Source organism: Wasmannia auropunctata, unplaced genomic scaffold (genome assembly GCF_000956235.1).
Source record: "Wasmannia auropunctata unplaced genomic scaffold, wasmannia.A_1.0 LD334186.1, whole genome shotgun sequence".
Taxonomy (NCBI): domain Eukaryota; kingdom Metazoa; phylum Arthropoda; class Insecta; order Hymenoptera; family Formicidae; genus Wasmannia; species Wasmannia auropunctata.
The window spans coordinates 246,674-268,677 of record NW_012028704.1 but is presented as its reverse complement, the minus strand read 5'-3'; the positions used below and the strand labels follow the sequence as shown (position 1 = coordinate 268,677).

The following is a 22,004-nucleotide window of genomic DNA, read 5'->3' as shown; positions in this document are numbered from 1 at the left end:
TAGAAATCTATTTCGTATTGAGCGTTACGTTCTCCACCGCAAAGAAAGCGATCATCTTCAGATTCGAGATTAAAATATGTTGCGATCATGTTTGTTTTAAACGCGCTAGACAATTAATTATATATGTATCTCCGCGCGGCAACGTTGCAGAGTGGTACATCGCCGCGACGATATCCTCGGAATTCCTGTGCCAAGACTCGACGGTCCTTGCCTCCCGCGTCGCGTCGTCCCTGGTGCCAGGTGCAACGGCAACAGGTTGCGCGCGTTGAGCACCGCTGCAGGTAAAACACAGGTAATATACCTGCCCGAGGCTACGAGTCCATCCCCACCTGAGGTCCGGTTCTCTCTCCTTGCTCTCTCGGCCGGCTCTCAGGCTGGCTTTCCTTCGAGGTGAGCCGGGAGTCGAGCCGTTAGTATCGTTGCCGTTGCGATTGGAATGGTGGTGTGATGTGCATCGTGGTGAAACGCGCATCCTGAAGAACGGCGAAGTACGTGGATATTACAAAGGCCCTTTCGGCTCCCCCGACCCCGTTTTCATCCCCCGGTGCTCCTTGCGGGGATCGAGAGAGCCGCGCGTCCGCGTTCTCCAAAATCTGCCGAAGCGTGGTCCAGCTCTCCTTTTCGCGGCGTGCTTCGTGGCAGCCTCCTCTTCTTCCTCGTGCGCGCCCGATGCCCACGTACAGTCGGTAGTAATAACCACCACGTAATCGCGGTGAGTGCGAGGTGAAGCTAACGGAAGAGACAGGAGAAAAAGAGAGACCGAGGATACTCGACGAAGAAGAGGAAAAGAGAGAGCGAGAAAAGAGATATCGGAGATAAAATACCAAGATGCCGTGCTCCGCAGTGACGCTGTCTCTTGCCACCATAACCGGTATAATCGCCACTGCCCTCCTGGCGATCGCCTTCTCCACGGACAACTGGCTCTACACCGAGGTCAAGCGTGCCCAGATCCAGGTTTGTATTCGATTCTTATATCAAGTGGAGCGTCCTTCGATCTTGCTTGCCAAGATCGTGCTCGATACCTTGCGACGAGAGAGATACAAGAAGTAAATCTCTCTCAAAGGTGAAAGAACGCGATCACTTTATTTCTTTATTTGTAGAAAAGAATATTTGAAAAAGGAGATGTTAAATGACGGAACATTCGAAATTCGAGTGTATTTTCGCGCTGACATTATATTTTCGTAAATATTAGCTAAATCAAATTCGATTTGTTCTGTAATTTTCTTAGAACTAGAAAAAATAAAAAGTAAATTAATTTATATTAATAAAAACAGACATAATTTTTGGATGCAAAAATAATTAAACGCCGATTTATTTCAACTTATGTACACATGGCCTTTAAACGGAAGCTGTAACACTTTATGAAATAAAGAAATATCCGAATAAAAAAGGATACACGTACGTAATTATAACATATGCTTTGATAAAAGTACAATCAATTTAATTGGCAATTTCGATAAACTTCACATATAATAAGTTCAATAATATATGTATTATAAACTTGGATGCACTGCATAAGATGCGTTGCTACTAATATTTTTATTTCAAAGCAAATTCTTTCGTTTCTTTCAAGAAGCGTTCACTGCACTTTTTTTTAGACGATTACGTATTTCTGCATTCCAAATTTAAAATGCATCGAGCAGGATGTTAACCGTAATTAATTTTTCTAAAGCATTCCTCAAAAAACTACTCAAAGTTATACAAATTTTCGTCTGTGTTAGAATTTCAAATAAAAAGGTTTCGTTCTTTTCAATCGCATCTTTCTCCACCTGTCCTGCGTTTGACAGTAGATAAGTCTACGCATTCAAGGAAAGAAAGAGGCAAGTTTTTATCTTGAGATAAAGCGGCGTCTACAATGAGACTTAAGATTTGAGATTTTAAAAACCTGACCAATCACAATCGATTATTCTTCTCACGTGAGATGAATAATCGATTATGGTCAATTTTCTTAAATCTTAAGTTTCATTGTAGGCAATGAACTTAATTTTGCACGGAAATAGCTGTAGAGATACGGCATCCTATTGAATTCTCGCGCTGAAAGGAAATTTCGACAACTAATAGATAAAACGCATGGCTTCCGTCACGAGATATTCTGCACGTACGTGCGCTTTGAAACATCTCTTATGAGAACGCGTCACAATAGAAATTGTTCGCCCGTTTGCAAGGACTCGTATCTTGCCTTCTGCATGCCACTAATCTATGCGATCTGAGGCATTGAGAAAAAAAAATCAAAGTGGATTGCGAAAGCGTGGGATCTGATAATGGATTTTCGCGACGCGTTGCACTACCCCGTCGTGGCGTTGCGAAGCGTCATCAGCGTCGTTGTTGAAGCTAATTCGATTTGGCCGCGCGGATGCGCTCTCCTCTCCACTCTGTGTTCTCGGTATAGAGAGTCCTTATGCAAATTCTAATGAAACTGCCGCCGCGCACGCGGACACGTTGCCCGTGCTGAATGAAGCTCGGCTTCGATCATTTATGAAAATGGACATCTTCCTGCCCGAAGTTGAATCGCATCCGGATCTCGTTACTCCTGATGGCGGCCGAAGCTGTCATCAGCCGCCCATGCTCGTGAATCTAATTTCTTCTACTTCCTTCGCATCCTTAAAGATACGAGGTACGCTGCAAAGAACAGCTCGACCAGCGGCGCAGCTGTGGTCCTTGCAGAGCTTTCTCCAGTCCGGTCCCCTTATTTTCATTGATAACGACAATTTCTTAGTTTTTACGTTTGCGTAGTGACACGTAATTGTATCGTCGCATATAATGCGTACAATTTCCGACATCGTTATAATCCCATTTCTGATCACACAACAGGTATTTACTGATATATAACGAGTCAACGACTCATTATAGTAATTTCTATGATTATGTATTATATCGTACTTTTGAGTAACCGCAATCCGTTTAAACTATAAATGATGTTTAAAATAAATATACCCACATCAAAATACGCAATTACTTAAAAATCACTTACTTAAAGACTCGACTGTTACTTAAATTAATTCATCATTTTATATTAAAGAATTCACATAGCGTCATTCATTCAGTTTTACAATGCAGTGCTTTTGTGTTTCTAAGTAGTAGAAGGGAATAAAATCATTGTAAGGAAATTTTCATGCTTGTCTAATGGGTGAAGAATACATTACGAAAATAATTTAATGTTGAAGGCAGATAGATGTATGCACTCAACAAAAGAAAACGGCAAGTTTTTATCTCGGAATAATTTTTGAAAACAAAGAACTGTGAAGATACAGCGGTCCTATCGAATTCTCATGCCGCGCGAGAGAAGATTTCGACAACGAGTAGATAAATCACGCGATTTCTGTCTTAATGTCCGTAATGTCTTTTTTTTTCGCTTTTGCGAAACGTTCGTAATTCGTAACGCAGCGAAGGAGGAATATAAAAACTACACGATGCATTTTTCTTAATTGAAATATACTATAATCAAATAATTAAAAACAGGATCACTACAAATTATACAATTAATTAGCGAAGCTAGTGAAAAGTAGCATTAATTAGCGAGTAGATTGCGCAATCTCGATTAGAGGTTCCAAGAGAAATGCATCTTTCTTCGAAGAAGGGGAAGATAGGAAGTAGAATTCCCTGTGACTTCCGCCGTCCTTCTTGCGGGTGAATGTACGGGTCGAAGGTCAAGTTTACCCTCTAGAGTCATTGAAAGTTGGACGTTGTTCTCACGAGTTCTTTGTGGAATCGAGAAGATGTCAGCTAGGTATTCCTTAAGGAATACCTAGCAAGGAATGCTTTAGTTGATTCTTCGTTGATTCTAGTTGACAAGAAACTTAAGTTAACTTGATCATAACAAATCTTTAACGCGGCAATATTGCTACGTCCTATAATTTGTACAATTAACATTACATTTGTTTTTGTTTTTTTTTAAGTAAATATAAGATATCGCACCCCTTTTTCGTATATTCAAGCAATTTTCTTTTGTGGCAATAGATTTTTTTGAAACAACAGGTTTTTAAACGTTCGCGTTTTTCTCGGACAATCAACTGATTTAGATCTTTTTTGGAGTATTCTCTTTTACAACGTCGCAATTTTTAATTCTGGCTTGAGAAGCTTTTTAATAGGACACCTCGCATGATAAATTGATCCGTTGGCGTCGCGAGTTACGCCACGGCTTGACGCAAAACGCATGTACAGCTCGGCGCATACGAAATATTCCGACGTTGATGTAACTTCCTGCGCAACGCAAAAATCATATCTATGGATGTACGTAAGAATAGGAATTATTAAATAATAGACGCGCGCGGACGTTCCACGCGTCATCCTGCATGTATTATTATGCCGCCGTACGTAACCATTCAATACACGATCACTATACAACGAATTCGTCAGAGCCCTCCGCGCGATCGTCCTCACAGAGATGGAACATCCTGAATGATATTTTTTATTTATCGCGAAGAAACTTATCATTTATGCGTCTCTCGTATTTGATGTTAGTACCGGGATCGTTATTCTAAGCAGCTGAAGCCTGCCGCCGATTAAATCGAATTATCTTGTCGTTAGCAGAATCTCATTTTGCGAGTATCCCGTTCCTCTTTGCGCTTTTCTCTTTCTCTTGGCCGACCGGCGCGGCGCGCGGCTCTCTTCTCCTCTCTTCTCCTCTTCTCTCGTGATCCTGTCTCGATCTCCCGACATCCCATGCCTTCGGAACGATCGACATTCCGAGCCGCGCCCATTCTCAAGCGCGTTGACTCAACGAGTTTTGTTCGGTGTACCGATCGCGTATGTCCTTTTGCGCGAGAATCGAAAGACGAGAGATGAGCTTCCGTTGATCCCGGCATGTACACGAAATCCGCCGAAAGAGCAGATCCGCATAGATGAACAGTCGCACGCGCGTCAAGAATCAGTTCGTATTTCATTTTTGCGAGGTCTGATTTTCGTTTCATCTCAAACGATCACATCTCATTGTCAGATCCGAAAGCTGCGCGATATGTTACGTGCCGCAACGCAACACGTCATCTATTTATTTTGAAAATAATTTCTCTTAAGTTTCTAAACAATTTTGCATGGGATTATACCCTAGTAAACCTATCATATTCTAATAAACCTACCTAGCCTAAATAAACCATAAATTCTGGATGCGTTTTCCTTCTTCACGAAAAAGAATCACGCCAATCAGTATTTTACGTCCTATAGAATACTCCGCGTTATTGGTCATTATTCTACAAAATGCTTCACCTCTAAAAATCGAAATGAAGGTCTCTCTCGATTCGAAAATAGTTGATTTTATGTCGTCTCTCGTGGTAAATACACCTTGTGACTGTTCATCTATGCGGATCTGCTCTTTCGGCGGATCTCGTGTACATTTAGAATAAAGTAAGCGACAGTTGTTAATTTACTTTGATTTTGAATATTATATACGTGGCTTCGGCCCGTAATAGATATTGAAATAGTTTTCCAGTATTATGTCAAAATTCTGTTCATCGTTGAGTTTATTTGACAATCTCTTCCATTTAAATCTCATATGGAATTTCGGGACTTGTATACCTGTGTAGTTTCTTTTCATTGTCAGCAATTCCGTTAGACTTTCGGCTCTCTCGCTTTCTCATTCGAGTTTTCAATTCAAAATTTACGCATCGATTCTTCCGTGGACCGATCATTTCATACGAGATCACCGGCCGGTAGATCACCCACTAATCCACTTCTCGACGAAGATGGATGCGCAGTATCCGAGAGGATCTCGCGCCGCAATGCGACGCGACTCGACGCGGCTCGACGCGGCGCGGCGCAGCGTGACGCTCTGTTATTTTCTTTTGCGCGTCAGGAAACCGCGCGATTCCCGGACCTGGACGACCGGCCGGTTGGCTACCTCGCCTCTTCGCTCGGGTGGCGAGAAGGCGTCGGGAGAATCGCCGCGTACAGTTATGTCGCCCGCGCCCGCGCCATGCCAGCGCGCGATGCATCCCGGCCGAGAGTAGGCGCGAACGAACGCACGTTTGGATGCCTCCTCGCGAGTGGCACGCACGCGAGGTGATAATTCCGCGGCCCCCGCGTCCCCCGCGAGGCTGCCGGGATGCGACCTCGGCGTCAGCACGCGAGGTAGCTGTAGTCGATTAACGGGAAGATCTGCACGCGCGTAAATTCCCGACATTAAACCAATACCGCGTCGACGAGGACGAGCCGCGACGACAACCGGTGATCCTTAAATCTGCAGAGGAGACATAAAGATGACGATTTTCCGAAGGGCAATCTTGAGATGAATAATGACTTGTAACCGCCTTAACGGTTTCGCACATCCTGTCCGCGTTGAATTGTGCAACAGAAGATTTCCTGCATATCCAGATATCGCTTATGTATATCAAGAATGCTGTGAAGAAAGTGAATTACTTCCCGATTTCTTGACATTTCTTTTTGATATTTGAAAGCAAGAACAAAAAAGACAAGGAGACTATTTAGAGTAAAGGTCACTGATTGATAGAACCATTCGAGAATTTTAATTGGCATATTATTTTTAACTATAGACTAAGATAGGAAAAAAACTGGTTTCATGTTGCATTATTACGTTCAAGGAAAAAAGCGAACTTGAGAGATTGAATATATATTTTTTTAATTTTACATTTACGAAGGATATTTTATTTTCCTCAACTTTGTACAAATCCGATGCTACCGCGATGCTATGGCTATGCAGTAATTTTCACCTTGCCGCTCCCGCTTTAATAATGAATTATTCGTAATGAATTCTCGCGCGTGTTTACGCGATGCGTGCATTATCCTGCCGGCCAGGATGGCTCGGTTGCGTTGCTGATTACATCGTTCGCGTATCCCTGTTTATTCGCCGGCACAAAAGGTGTCCGTTTAGCACTTATCCTGCATGTGCACGGTAGCGCGTTACGCGGCATTATATTCATCAAGTATATAGTCACTGTACTTTCATTCGAGAACCGCGGTGACGTGGCCCCGAGCTGGGCGCGCGAGGAAAGGAATGCGCGCACCTGAATTCACTTGGATATTCTTGTTCGATATCGAGACAAGCGGAGAAACAGGATAAGTAATATTTGTGAATGCGGTTCGCGCTCGAAAGAAGCGGGCGAATACGTTTCGATAGTTCGGACATTTAAACATTTAAACGTAAACTTACGTAAATGCTGCAGCGCGGTTATAAATGTTGGGTGAAAAAGTTATGAATACTAACGAAATATCACGTCGGAGACAGTTATTTCGCAAACGTATCATTTGTTTCTTAACAAAGAAACGCGATCGTAATCTGTCGATAAGTTAAGGGGATCGTCGTCAAATCGCGACAAGGAGGATTCTTCAAGGCCGCGACTGGCAATTTGCGGCGCTTTTTAAAGACGTTGAATGGCGTAACGTGGCTACGTGTGCGAAACGATCCGGAGAAACTCGAGTATTGCACGAGTATCCTTCCTGTCCTGTTCGATGCCCCGGTGAACCTCACTGCGTCTTTCGTCTCATGCCAAAATGCAATGTCCGCGACTCAATGAATTTCGCTTCTCGATTGCACAACGTTTCGCAGTACGCGACATAATTAATTTAACCAGTTTATTTCAAGCAAAATATTTTCTTTCGATACCTAAGAAAAGTGTTCGATTTTTATCATGATCGGATAGCGACACATTACGCGAGTTTATATAAGAAGATAGATGTAGAAAGCAGAAACGTTTCAGCCAATAAGTCATATTGATCGTATTCAGTAGAGACAAGTTGTGCAAAAGTTGCATTAAATCTAGATAAAAAAGATATTTTCATGTTTTGATACGATATTCTAGCAAAACAAAATTTTATTTTATTATCGTCGACGTAATTGATAAACATTGCATTTCTAAATACAAAATTATGAGAAATAGAAAGAAAGTTCAAGTTTCATTGCCTTATATAAGTACTAATTTTATTAAATTTATTGTCTTTTTAAAATGCTTCAATTGTTTATCTTTGAAACTTTCAATATATGATAAATCTGAATGTTGCGCTAAAGCAAAGAATTTAAACTAACAATAAATTTATTAATTCTATTCTAAATCTATTGGAATCGTCTCTCATTATTTGTATAAATGAGTGACAAAAATGAAACATTATAAAATAACTGGAATAACTTGGAAGAGCATGTTGTTACTAAATGTCCGGTATAAGTATTAAAATGTGTAAGAATTTATTGCTCAACATTTTGAAAAATAATTTATGAACGAGAAATTTCTCTCGATTACATGGAGCTGCTCGATGTTGCTAGGATGGGAAATTGCATTTGCCAATTGAACAATCCGATCGCATCGTTTCGCCGTCCGGCGTGACAGATTAATGCAAGAAATCCTTAGATGTTTCCGGAAATAGGATAAATTACGTCAATTGTCATTCAAATCGAAGCGGTGCCTGCACAAGTCTGTATTGTTCACGATCGATCCCTACAAATAATCAATGCACGATGGCAGATTATTCATAGATTTAGCGGGGAGTTGTGCAATCGTAAGTCGCGCCAGAATTGGAGAAACGATCGCGACACGATCGGCCAACGAGCTAGCCGGCAGAGAGGAAAAAATTCAAATGAAAGTTGCCGTAATGCAACATAACGCGGCTCTCGTTAACTAAAAATCTCGCGTGCGAGGTGAACGGGCCTCCTTCAGTCTTTTCAACGCAAAACCCGCAACCGAACCGATAACACCTCGACAATTTACTACACAGTTGTACACCGAGCAATATAAGCGGGGTTGATAACAATTTGTTCGGTACTAGAAACGAGGCCGGAAAGTACAGGTTTAGTGAAAGCTATCCTCTGTCCATTTCCGCGAGCACACGCAAATATTTTGCATAATCATTCTTGGCTGTAATAATTATCACACTTCCCTCCGCGAATGAAATCGCGATACGAATATATAACCAGGTTGCATTGGAATGTCACGGCGAATTATATCCAAAATGCTCGCCGTTGACATTGCGGAGCCAGTTGCAGTAGAATTTATGACAAAAAAGTAGAAAATATACGGATCTCGCGAAATCGGTCGCCGACAAAATGTCACAGGATTCGGAAATGTTTCTCGAAGAATGCATGAGAGATGAGACTCTTCATTTAATAATATAATTATCTTCATTGTGATATTCCACGGCGAGTTTTCCTTTCTATGTCAAAGAAATCAGCCGGGCTCGACGGTATTCCCGCGCTTAAGACGAGCAATGGCGAAATAACAACGTGAAAGCAGAATGGCGTGGCCTAGACGAGACCGGGATTCATCGGAGTCCTCCTTTCTTCCTTTTCTCGCCAACCAGTGACGATAACTCTGCGTAAGCGATATGTACCACCATGAGAGAGGATTCATGTGTTGTGCGTTTCAGACCTGTTGCTCGCAGAAAAACTTTCGCGCGAGAAACACATTCTCTTTAAATAACTGTACATGTTACAGTAAAAATATTTCTTAATATTTCTCGTTTCTTCAAAATGTTGTCAAAATACTGCTGAGGTCGCGAGTAGCGATAAAGCTTGACTGTCTCCTTTCTCTCTTTCGTAACTTTATATCTAGCGATGTTTGTCAATTATGACAATGGTTTTTAATGGTTTTGATAATAGTGCAATAGAATTTTGTATTATCTAATTTGTCACGATATTTATTATATTACTTGATTTGCGTAGGGCAGTACAGTGAAACCGTTCTAGCGAACGTCCATCATTCACCTTGCGCGTTCTTTCGAGAGAATTGTTCATGGAACGCATGGGTGTTCGTCAAGGTTGAATCGAGGCTTGCATCAGCGGTGTACGTCACGCTCGTACGATTATCGGTTGGTAATCGAGGAAAAACGTAGGCTGTGGAATTTCAGAAACATTACCAATCGCGATGTCGTTGACAGACGCAATGCAAACGTGTTTCTACTTTCTGTACAAAGCCACGTGTCCATCACGTAAACCAATCGCTTTGGGGGCGATAAAGCTCCGGCTAACGTTTCCCACCTGTATGCTACTTTTCAGTCTTTCCCCCATTACTATATGAATCAAAGTATAAATGCAAAGCTTCTGTCAAATATATTTTAATAAAAAATAAGCGTTTTGTTATATAAATTATGTTAAGAAATGTGTCGTTTGCTCAACGATGCAAACAATTTGAGGTTGAATTTCGGAAATAATCCGGATCATTTCATCAATTTTTAAATAGTTAATTAAATAGTTATTTTTAAATAGAACAGAAAAGCTAGAGATGTTAAATCTCTAATCTTCCAAAATAAAGTTAAATACAAATTGTGTAGATAAATGATTGCGCGCGCGGGAATCACGTGGAGCTGTTGATATTGTTTACGAAAACGAGTGGAGCGTTGAAAGAAACGCTTTCGCGAACCGGCGGCGCGACGGTACGTTTTATCAGCAATCGGCGGACAACGGATCGAGCGAGATGCCTCGTGGGAAGCGACTCGTGTATGTACATACGTACGTAGAGGGAACGAGCACGCGTATTTTCGTCGTGCGGAAATGTTTCTTTTCGTCGCCGACGGTCGCGATTCATGCGTTAAGATTTCCCGCGTATATAGCGCGGCGTATCATTATACTTTCTACCAGACGTTGAATCGGGAAATCGAAGACGAACTTTCTAGAAAATAGATCGTAACGATCCACAAGCCGGCATTGATGCCTGCTCGCCGAGGACGAGTCTCGGATCGCTGAGATTATCGACGGTGAGGGATTGCCGCCGATGGGGACGAAATCGGCGCACGCCTACTGCACGATCTAAAATTGTATTAAATTTCGAGGACGGTGTGCGCGAGGTACGCATCCTCGAGCGTAAGAAAGTGCGGAACTTCTGCTTGTCGACACGCACGAGTAAACGCTCTCTATGAGTTCTTATGGGCCATTATGATGGGCGGATTCTTCGCGGAATATCGATGCATCGATGCAACATGAAATAAAACGGGCGTTCGTTTTCTCTATTCGTAATTTTATCGGCAATTCCTTATAATGTGACTGTGAAACTTGCGCTATGATTTAATTACACAATCCTTTGTACTCGTATCAACAATCCGTTTTTAATCGCTAATTTTCTTAGCCTCCTGGACTTTTATAATCAAGTCTTTAAGATAGTTTCACGTAAACTAATAAACTAGAATTTAGAATAAATCTTGAGTAGGCAAAGCCGCTCGCGATCTCTTTCACTAAAAACGCGAGAGGGGGAGATTCTGACAGATGTTCTATCACAAGAACGCGGTATTCTTACTTTCTAACGATAATAACATTTTCGCGAAAGGAAGAGTGCATATATACTTCATCTGCATTCGAAAACACACGTCCGGTAGCTCTCTCCGTCAAGGAGAATTATTCGCGACTTTGTTCTTGCCCTTTCACTTCATCACAGTTAATAATGCGCGTTGCAACTTTCGTTGAATATTAAAACTCAATATTTGATGCTTAACGAATTTTTTTTCTATTGTTACAGCAATATGCGAGCAAGCATGCCGAGCAAAGCCATTTGGTGGAGCAAATGAACAAGAAATACTATTATTACACGAGGACTCAAGGTCTATTTAGGATATGCTATCCCAAAGAGAGACCACCAACAGGTAAGAATTTCCAGAGGCAGAATTTTGAACATTTAATTAATTAAACATCTGCATAGTTTCTGAATGTTTAATAAAAATTGTAATAAGAAACTTGGCGTGTTATCCTGAAAATATTAAAAAATGATTTGTAGTTTAATTAGTCTGCAGGTAAATATTATTTTTGATTTGACGAAAATTTTTTTTCAAGTCAAGTACTATTTACCATTAAAATCAAGTTCTTTTTCCTTTTTGTCGTCTAATATTCGTGGTTGCCGGAAAAGTTTCAAAATTACTTATAACATAATTATGTACATTATTATTTATAATTCGTGATAATTAGCGAATATAATAACGTTAAATAATAGTGCACATTGTAAAGAATTGGGCTGACGTCTTATCCGCCTTCAATCAACATCCGCGATAATATACTCGCAATCCAAGATCGACAAATCCACCCGAGTTCCTCGTTCAACGACATCCCTTACGCGGCCTTTAGGAAACTTTCTACGTTACGATCTCGTAATGTCGTAGGTTATCCGATCCCACGTAATAGGTTAACAGATTTATAATCAGCCGCATAGACGCGCACAATCTTTGGAGAAAGGTACATTTTCACCCGTTAGTCGCTCCGGCGCGATGTATCGCGGCGCTTTCTCATCCCAGAATTCATCACCGTGTTCATAGTCGAGCGTTATGTTTTCATTTAAAAAATATCAACGCAATGAATCATAAAGTCCCAACGCTTTCTTTCTTGTTTATTGAGATGCAATTACCTCGGAAAAAAAGTGGATATTAAAGTATTCGTTTATCTTTGAAGTTAAAGAATTCCTATACTTGTATCGAAATATGTACGCAATATTATCGAATGAATTCACGACGAAGAGGAATGCATCGATAAAATCAATGTAACGAGTCGATTCGGAGCAACGCATCGGGCACATCCGCTAACTGTTATTACAAGAAAATAACAAAAATGTCATGTGAACGACCGCCGCGGTTTTCCAGGCCTAACCATTTCAAACGAAATGCCTATAAGTAATGACGGAAATACGGAATTCTGTCTTCGAACAGAATTGACTTGCGCAAAGTTTTTACATCGGTATCGACCGCGAGAATCCTCGTCTTAAATTACTTAATGGACGATAAGACTTGCCGGAGTTCGAGGACTCTGGTGGTCTTTTTTTCTTTCAGAGCGTACCTCGTAAGTGGACCGTTGCGATCGCAGTTGCGAAACAGCCGACGTGCCGATCGATCGGTCGCGTGTTAATGCCTTGGAAACACAAGCAGCCGCGTCAGTGCTTCGGTTGACTGTGAACAAAGAGAACAAAGTTTCCTCAAAAGAATTTGCCAGATATATAAATGTAAATTTATTTTTGTAATATTTTTAAAAATCTTTTTTTTTTTCTTAGAGTAAAGCTAAAGTTTGTATATAAGTATTATAGATACAAGTTTAAATATTTTAAAGTTATAATACAAGGAAAAAGAATATGATGGAATAACGTCGCTTTTAAAAAGAAGATTAAGCATCGTAAATCCAACATTTAAACCCGGAATAAAAGCACGCGTGTTACCCACAAGGATGTGATAAAATCCTATTCCCCGTGCGTAATTTCGCATCGTGTATAACGCTCTATGGATTGGAACGCCTTTCCAATTAGAAACTTTCTACGGTAATGACGCATGATATATGTCGTATAATGTACAGCGAGGTATCGCATATTTTTAGGGTAAATAAAGAAACTCGGCAATGTTTATGTCTTTGTAGACAATTAAACCAATTAGGAATAAGATACGTAACTGCAATGATACGTTAATGCATTCATATGTAATCAAACGCGAATGATACATAATTAAAAATTGCAAAGTCAATGTAATTAAATCCGTAATCAACGCAATTAACCCGATTATGGTCATAATCTCACATAATGGATTCGGCGTTCATCGTTTCATTCAGGAAATATGTGCCGATTAAGTGAATTCCGATACAAATCTAGGTCACGAAGTATAAATTAAGATATTAAAGGCTGTCTAATCAAATTGGTTTAGATTTAGGATTTTAAGGTTCAGTTCCCTCGATTATCATTAAATTTAATTATAATTCAATCATTCTTTTGTCTTCTAAAATTTCATCTCTAAAGAAAGAAAGACAATTGAACCGCGACAAATCGGAAGAATCCCCTTTAAAGTTCGCATGATTATAGTGAGTGACGTTTCAGATTTAAAATCTATCGCATTATACTCTGGAACGCATGTGCACGAGAATCCTAAAAGTGGATCGGAACAATGTCAATACGCGCGATGAATATCATATATATTTTTTTTTTTTTACGTTATACAACGTCGCGAAATCGACTTTTACGTGTCTCGATGATCACGCAATGTTCATACCACGACGTAATAATCGGAGATTACTATGCAAACGTCAGCGTCGCGCGGAGACGTGCGTGGTGTACAATCGGATTGTGTTGTAACAGCAGATCGGTTTCGGTAAGAGCGAAACAAATATCATATCATAAATAAACAATTCGTCGTGCCTCATACGCGCCCCGTGTTACGCGAAGAACGAGAAGTAGAAGATGTAACGTAAGACTTAATTTTATATCACGCTCTAATAAAAAGAACATGTATATCATATCATGAATGCAAAGCAATAATATTTCGCACTTCGGTCCCAGAAGTTATGTAAGTAGTTTGAGGTAATTTTTATTTTTAGAATCATACACATTCCAGAATTGGCTTTTGAAATTTTTCGTATTACAACTCGTCTGTCTAATAAGGCACGCGATTATTCGCGAAATTGAGATTTAGAATTAGAGTTTCGAAAATGACACGAGCGCGAGTGAAATCATGCACGATTGATGTTTTCGAAATAGCAAGCGGGGAAAAGAAAAAGATAGAAGAAAAAGATAGACTTGCGAGTATACTTTTCGTACGCAAATCCGGTACGCGCGATACAGGTGATTCCAGTTCTCCCGGAAGTTTCAGGTTGCGCATTCTTCGAACGGGAAGGGAAAACGCGCCGCCGCGCGCTACAAAGTGAAAACGTGCCCATGGCTAGCCGTGTGGATGCGGGCCGTGCATACATTAGGGAGCTCATATAAAATCCATTGTTGTTCGCACAATAGCGAGTCGTCGTAGGGAGGAAGCGGTGGTTAGCGTTCGGTAAAATTCCGAGGTGAACGTGAGGAAAGTGTGTCGATGTCGCGTGTTACGGACGAGATTTCTCGAGATAGAATCGATTAAAAATGAATGAAGCAGTGATTGAGACTATAGGTCCTCCGACGCGCTTGAATAAGACTACTCTACGAGACTACTAACGAAAATATAAATAAGAATACAAGCAGAGTAGATTAATAGAGATGATTTATTGTGGTGAGTGATATAATATTATTATCAAGCGAATAGAGAGTTAGGATATTAAAATAAAAATTAGGAAATGTTAAAATAGTACAAAGATAAAATATTCGACGAAATGTATGTCATTGATAAGCAAAATGTAAAAAAGTATTAACTTTTTATGACGCGAATATTTTAACGTTCGCAAAACTTTACCGCTAAAAATTGCGAACAGTAGGTGAAATTGCCGTCCCAAAATCTCAACGGTCATGATGTCAAGACCGCAACGATCGGTTGCTTTCTTACACAACGGCGTAGCGGTAAATCTGGTAAAGTGACAAGTCGCCTCGTCTCCATTAGTTGGACAACATGAGAGACATAATGTCCCTCATTACCCCACATAACGCCAGTGTCTGTCTTGGAGAGAGTCGAACTAAGCCCAGATTCCAGATTAATAGTCCCAGCAAAGGACACCAGGATTAACGATCAAGCTAAACGATCCGATTGGGATAAGATGAGAGCGATCCGACAAAGATGTTGAAGCGGATGCTGAAAGCGGCGGCGCGGCGGAGACAATGCTTTCTCACCGGATTCGCGAACGAAAATACGCTCGCGCGCCACGCCGCGCGCCGCGCCGGTACGCGTACCTGTTCGGCAGGTATCGTGAGACCAGAGGAAAGGCGAGTGTATCGAGGCCGGATCGGTGAGAATTGATTCTATCGGTCGGCCGATCCGCGGCGGTCTGCCTGAAGAGCGAAGAAATCGCCGGGCGAGAGCGCACGTAAAAGACTCCTCCGCGTTTATTCTCATCGCTCGGCCGGAAAACAATCGAAATGATCGATGCATCGCTCGTATATCGCGGGTACCGTTCGCCGACCGACGTATTTGCCAGGGACGATACCTTATCGGTTTCGGCATGCCGTTTTCTTCCGGCGACCCGCTTCCGGCGACTTCGATTTATTAGGGCGGCGTGATTGCGCTTGACCTTTGCATCGAGGAGAAATAAATCCGTATAGTCAATCTCGCGCAAAAGTTAAAATAAATATTGAGTGAGGAATTAATTCGATTGAAAATAAATTGCAATTTATGCGTATGATTATATCCAATATTTTGAGAAAAGCAGATATGCCTTTTTTGTTAAACAAAACACGCATTAAACAGAGTAGATATAAAATTGTATTTTAACTTTTTTAGTGTATACGTTATATGTATATTTCTCAAATCAATTTTGAAAACAACTTATGAACAACCTTTGAAAGAAGCCTTATCTTTCACGATATTTTACGAAGTGACGCGAAAGAAACTGTCCCAATAAAATGCGTTTTAAAAATATATTCTAATGATGTTTTCAGGAAATATTTTCTCTTCTCGTATCAATTAATTTAATTACTTAAAGAGATTATTTATTTGATATTGAAATCTAATGAATGAATAATAGATCAACCATCAAGCATATTCCATATATCTTATAGAAATATTATTCTATATTCCCTCTGTATTCTAACTGTATATTTAAAAAAATTCAAACTTTAAGCTATCCTTTTCAATCTGGAAGACATGTCCGCTCGATATCCACTGGATGATATTTCATTACATGGGATTTGGATGATTTTATATCACGCTCTTGTACATGGTGACCGGTGTCACGTCGGTCAGCGCCGAAAATCGAGGTCAGAGCGTACGGTCGCGAGTGCACACGTGAAAAATTCGAAGAAACCAGTCAACGACCGGTCCGGTGGCTTTAATCTACCTGCCGGTATCTCTCGTATCACGCGACGATGCACGATGCACGATGAAAAGTACGAGGAGAGTCTGTCGACCGCGGTTGCTCGGCATCGCCACCGTCGCCGACTCCTCTTCCGGAATGGCGAGGAGTGTAGCGCGTGTACAGTTAGGCGCGAGTCAACGATCTTGGCATGGCGCCTTGTTTCGTTTAGGCGAAACTAGATTCGAAGAGGGTCGAGGAAACGGCCACGCGGTATCGTCGTCCGTCGCCTGAATCTCAAATACGAACGGTAACGTCTCCCTACGGTAACGGAGGTCGGCCATGAAGTTAGGGCTTCCTCCAGAAAACTCACTTCCGGTCCTATGGTAACGGAATTTTGCGTTTCGAATTGATAAAATCGTTCTCCAACATATTATATGTATAAAACTTGGATGGAAAAAGACGTGTATTATTGGCATGAAATTTGAAGACAATTTTCATTAGAAGAGAGTATTGAAGTTTAATAATTCTGGAAATTTTTGAAAACGCAGGACTTTTCCCAAAAATAAATAGCGGAACGTTATTAACTGATTGTGTGAAAAATTTGAGTGAAATAATAATAATTAAAAAAAAAACTCAAATTAGTCGAAGACGTCGTTCCGTTTACCTCCAGCAGTTCTTCTCAACGAAAGACTTTCACTCAATTAAAGGATAAAACAAAAACAGATAATCAACTATCAAAGAAGAAAAACGAGATAAACGAATTTGAAGTTGAAAAAAAAGATACAATTAATGTTCAAAAAAAAATGTACTATTTAGCCCAAAATTACGAAACTTTTATTTCGAATCCTCAAGTAAAGTCTCGAAAATTTGTTCTGTCTATAAAAGACTATGTTCTCTCTTAATCTCATTAGCAATAATGATCAAAAGGCTCACGGAGGAGAAAATATTTATTGGCGGATAATTGTCATTGCGATTGTCCCTGTCAGATGGAATGTGCGTTCGCCAACGTACAGAAAGGGATTACAAAAGCATGGTTGCTTTACAACTACTTTTTCTTACTAAAAGTGCTAAAAGTGGTGTTTCGTGGATTAGAATTCGCTGAGGGAGTACCGTTGCAAAAGAGCCGAAAGACCGAGAGCGAGTCCCCTCGGCGGGGTATACAGGTAAGAGCGTACACTTCGCGCCCGGGCGATAGTGCCCGCTGCATTCTGGGTCGCATGCTTCTCGAGGCGCGCGCTTGTTGAAGCGGCCGGGGCTGTGGGATCACGAAGCACTGATAAATCCCAGTCCCAGTAGTAAATTCCCTACGGAACATGATCCCCCGAGGATATCTATTGCGTCTTCAAGGATCCCTCCTCCGTTTGCAACCGGAGAATAAACGGATACGATGATTAGCACTGGCCGCTCATTATATACATATCTACAGGAAATCGTATCTAGAGATCATTAAGATATCCTCAGAACATCTCCGAAATGTATATATTTACGAAAGAAGTTGACATAACAAAAAAAAAAAATTAGAATGACTACAAATTCTCAGACTAATTAAAACAATATTATACACGTCGAATTCTCCCATTCCAACTTATTTTTTTAATTATTCTTATGTAATTCAGTAACGAATCACAATAAGTCATATTTCGCTCTTAACGCAGTTTCTTTGCTGTGTCATGAATTTTTCCAATAACAGACTGATACAAGTTACTACGTTGTCATAACTTTGCAGGTGTAAAAACTAAAATGTTAATTCACGGTTCACCAGGATTCCGCATTTATCTCGCTTAGAATGCGCCTCGATTCTAGATGATGTAATCAGCCGTTGACTCGCGTGTTTGTGCGGTTGGTGAAATGAGAACGTCGGTGATGATTAGCCAATTAAGGCTTAGGATATGCACCTCTTGTTTAAAACGTTTCTTACTTCTAATAATTGATAAAGGCAATTCGTGAACTAATAATGTTTCAGGGAAAACTTTATCAAAGGGACCAATAACATTTTTCGCAAACAATAAAAATGAAAAGCACAAAATTTTCTTGCTATTATATAGAAGAATAAAAAATTTCACGAAAATAAAAAGTTGTTCATAGCTTGCAATCCATTTTATTTGTTTGTAACGTGTATTTATATCACATTTTTTATATTCTGTCACGATTGTGTTTTTTTTATGATTGCAGTCGAGACTTATCTGAGTCCCGTAGAGACACATTGCATGAATATTGATTATTTCATTCCCGATGAAGAAAATCAAACGAGAGGCTTCTCTGACGATGCAATGGCACGATTACGTAAGTATAGCGCGATCAAACAAATTTCATAGTTTATCGCATTAATGGGAAATCAGCGCGTCACGCTTTTTACTAGAAAAAATTTACATATATTCGGTCATTTTTCTAAGATCGAATATACATTAAATTTATATCTTTTTTTCTTTCTTCATCCAATTTTTTCGACATTATCTCAACGCAATATAATCTAATAATCTAATTGATACTATCAATTCTGTTTAAAATAAGAAAGATTTATAAATAATAACTTATCTTTTCTTAATGTTTGTGAACTATTTGGCATATATTACAATTTTTAAAAAATTTTAAGTTCATCTTGATGTAAAAAGAATTAAAATATCAAATTTCTAATATAGTATAATATATTTTAATATAGAACATCTATTAAAATATTTCATATATTTATATTATGTTATGTATACTATGCCAAAAGGCTATGCGTCATCGCAAGAGTTAATGTACGTGAGAGACAATGTGATATCTTACAGATATAAATGATATTATCGTTTAGACGCTTTAGAATTCGGTCACGTTGCTATCCGATGCGGCGGGAATGGAAAGTTCGCTGACGTGGCATGAATAATAGCAAACGACTTGGGAAAATAAAAAATATATATATATATATATATATATATAGCTTCGTATAAATATTCATAATAAATTTTTAATATCATGAATGTTGTATACCAATATAGAAACAGAAGACGCAATGCATGCACATGTGATATAACACGTTTGAATATTTTATCATTGTCACAGACATGGGGAGATCCGTGATAGCTCTATTCATGGTTGGCTTCCTCGCGATATTTTCGGCATTCTGGACAGGAGTAGTGGGCTGTTGGAGAAGATCACCAGGAAACATCACGGCTACCGCAATTTTGATGTTATTCGCCTGTCAGTATATCTCCTGAGAGATTTTTTTTCAAAGCTACCCGACATTCTTTTTCATTTTGCTTTTCGCGAATTAGATGTTTGTGAACGGATAATTTCGGATATTGCAAAAGTTATAAAGTAGGTAAAGGAAATAAAAATTTCTTATTGGAAATGAAAAAGATGATATTTCGAATAAAAATTTGCGAATAATGTTTATAAACGACGATCGTTCGAAAAGATTGAATCGTAAATTCGCGAGTATTTATAAAAATTTAAAAAATTCTTTATACATATGTAATATATCTGTTCATGCAGGTTTACTAAGTGCTGGCGGTATGGGCCTCTGGCACGGCGTCGAATATTATGAAAAAGAAAAAATCGTCGGGGAGGAATATTACCAGCAATGGAGCAACGTAAGTACTCACTTTTCCGAAACTCTATTACCATGTATAATGAAAATATTTTATAAAACGTGAAAAGTTGTCGTTGACTGTTATATCAATCGCATAACTACATAGAAGACTATAAATCTACATGATATAATAATACTTAAATGGCCTCAGTTTGATTTTACTTTATTTCCCTAAATCATCTAAATTGTTGTCTAAATGTCAACTGCAACTGATCAATGTTTGGAGTACACGACATTACTAATTGTAAGCAAAATAAGTGAAGATTTTTTCAAATTCTAAAAAAAAATTTAATATTAAATAGTTTGCAGCACGCTTAATTTTTTACATGAAATCGCAGACTATCAAACACATTTTTTTATACTATACTGAACCAAAAATTTCCAAATGACACAGTCGAAGAAGATTTTTGTTTCAACAGTAACCGTAATAAATGCAATGGAGAACAACAAAGAAAAATTTCGCTTGTTTTGCATCATAAAGAGATCTTCTTCCAGGCACCTGATCACATCGAGTATTTCCACATGACCGAAGTGGCAGGCGTAACCGTATGCAACGGATTTTGATCGAATTTTGCCCGCAGGTTTTAAGAGACAACACGGCGCAGTGGTACGACTGGTCGTTTTACCTCGCCTGGCTGGGGGTAGCTACGTGTCTGGGCACAATGACGCTATTCCTGATCGCGGCATCCTGCCTGAGAAGGGAGCGTGCCCGCGAACAGGCCCAGAACGTTCAATACATCATGCCAGGTGACACGATAACCATGAAACGGCCGAACTAACTCGCCCCGTATCTCTTCTTTTTGTTTGTTATGTACGCCCGGCGTGGCACGGCACGGCACGGCACGGCACGCGGGGGCAAAACTGTCTAGGTCCTGAAGGACAACTCGCTAATCTCGTACGACTGGTCGTACGTGGTCGCTTGGGTCGGCGTCGGTTGGTCGTTGGTCAGCGCGATCTTGTTTAGCGCCGCGGCGATTTGCTTGAGGGGCGAAAGAATGCGCGAAGAGGCGATGAACATGCAGTACCTCATGCCTGGTACATATTTAACACCTATTGCTTTTGCCGATTACGCGCACGCGGTAATATCCGACCTGGCCGGACTTGCGCGGTACTGTCCGACGATTACTTCAATTCCTGATTGCTATGCGCGATTCGCCGCATCTCCTGACGATGTCCGAAATGTTCTGATCATTGTCAATTCTCCATTCACATGCCATGTTCATTAAATGGATTATCAATATCGTTGATCTCTGTTATATACGATATAACAACATATATTATCATCTGTAAACGTAAACTGCAAGAAGACTATAAGAAAGTTGGCTTAAACTTCAAATAGATAATTTTAGTTTAATTTCAAGAAGCAACTGACATCAATGGTATTTAAAACAATCGATAAAATGTTGAGACTATGCCTCGCGCAATTTTATGACTGTAGTTAAAATTGCGGTAGAGGCTAATCTTCCTAAGAAGAAATCGTCCGGACATATCCGCGCGTCGGATTCCGCGTGCGCCGGGTGTTCTACTAACTTTAGTTTACGAGCATCAGGCTTGATTGCAAGGAACATGTTCCTTGATACGAGGATAACGATCATCTTGTCATTATACTAACTGGATTTACTCGAAGGAGAAGCGTCAACACGGAAGCAGACATCATTAAACGGTTTTCCTAGTCTTACTTACTTTTTTGTAAATATCTAATAACGTGTTATACGGTTTACCTCAAGTGCTTCCGTATTAACGCATAACAATTATTATTAGCACGATCAGACATATTATTTTATAGATACTGTTATCTATAAGGAAACAATATTTGTAATAACCATTATTTCAGGATTTAGCTTATTCGATAAGAGTATATATATATATATATATATCTGTCTCTTATACACATCTCTG

General features: G+C 39.9%; 1 protein-coding gene and 1 long non-coding RNA gene across 5 annotated transcripts in view; one reads left to right on the top strand and one right to left on the bottom strand.

The window, feature by feature from the left end:
- The first annotated feature begins 404 nt into the window (after positions 1 to 404).
- LOC105459473 overlaps positions 405 to 22,004 on the top strand; it is a 25,471-nt gene continuing 3,871 nt past the window's right edge. The window contains exons 1-6 of one of the 2 annotated variants that reach the window (XM_011705539.1): positions 405 to 954; positions 11,388 to 11,511; positions 18,707 to 18,817; positions 19,577 to 19,714; positions 20,009 to 20,106; positions 20,687 to 20,852. In XM_011705539.1, coding sequence (XP_011703841.1) covers positions 829 to 954; positions 11,388 to 11,511; positions 18,707 to 18,817; positions 19,577 to 19,714; positions 20,009 to 20,106; positions 20,687 to 20,852 — 763 coding nt within the window. In that variant the 5' untranslated portion in view covers positions 405 to 828. Of the gene's footprint in view, positions 955 to 11,387; positions 11,512 to 18,706; positions 18,818 to 19,576; positions 19,715 to 20,008; positions 20,107 to 20,686; positions 20,853 to 20,974; positions 21,141 to 22,004 lie in introns of both variants that reach the window. The other variant, XM_011705538.1, reaches the window with a different exon arrangement.
- The window catches only part of LOC105459475, a 29,956-nt gene continuing 8,894 nt past the window's right edge, over positions 943 to 22,004 (bottom strand). Inside the window, exons 2-4 of one of the 3 annotated variants that reach the window (XR_975685.1) lie at positions 12,689 to 12,798; positions 9,644 to 9,772; positions 943 to 1,022 (exon numbers count right to left, since the gene is read on the bottom strand). This is a non-coding gene — a long non-coding RNA (uncharacterized LOC105459475). Of the gene's footprint in view, positions 1,023 to 1,280; positions 2,686 to 9,402; positions 9,773 to 12,688; positions 12,799 to 22,004 lie in introns of those variants that run through there. The other 2 variants (XR_975686.1, XR_975684.1) reach the window with 2 other exon arrangements.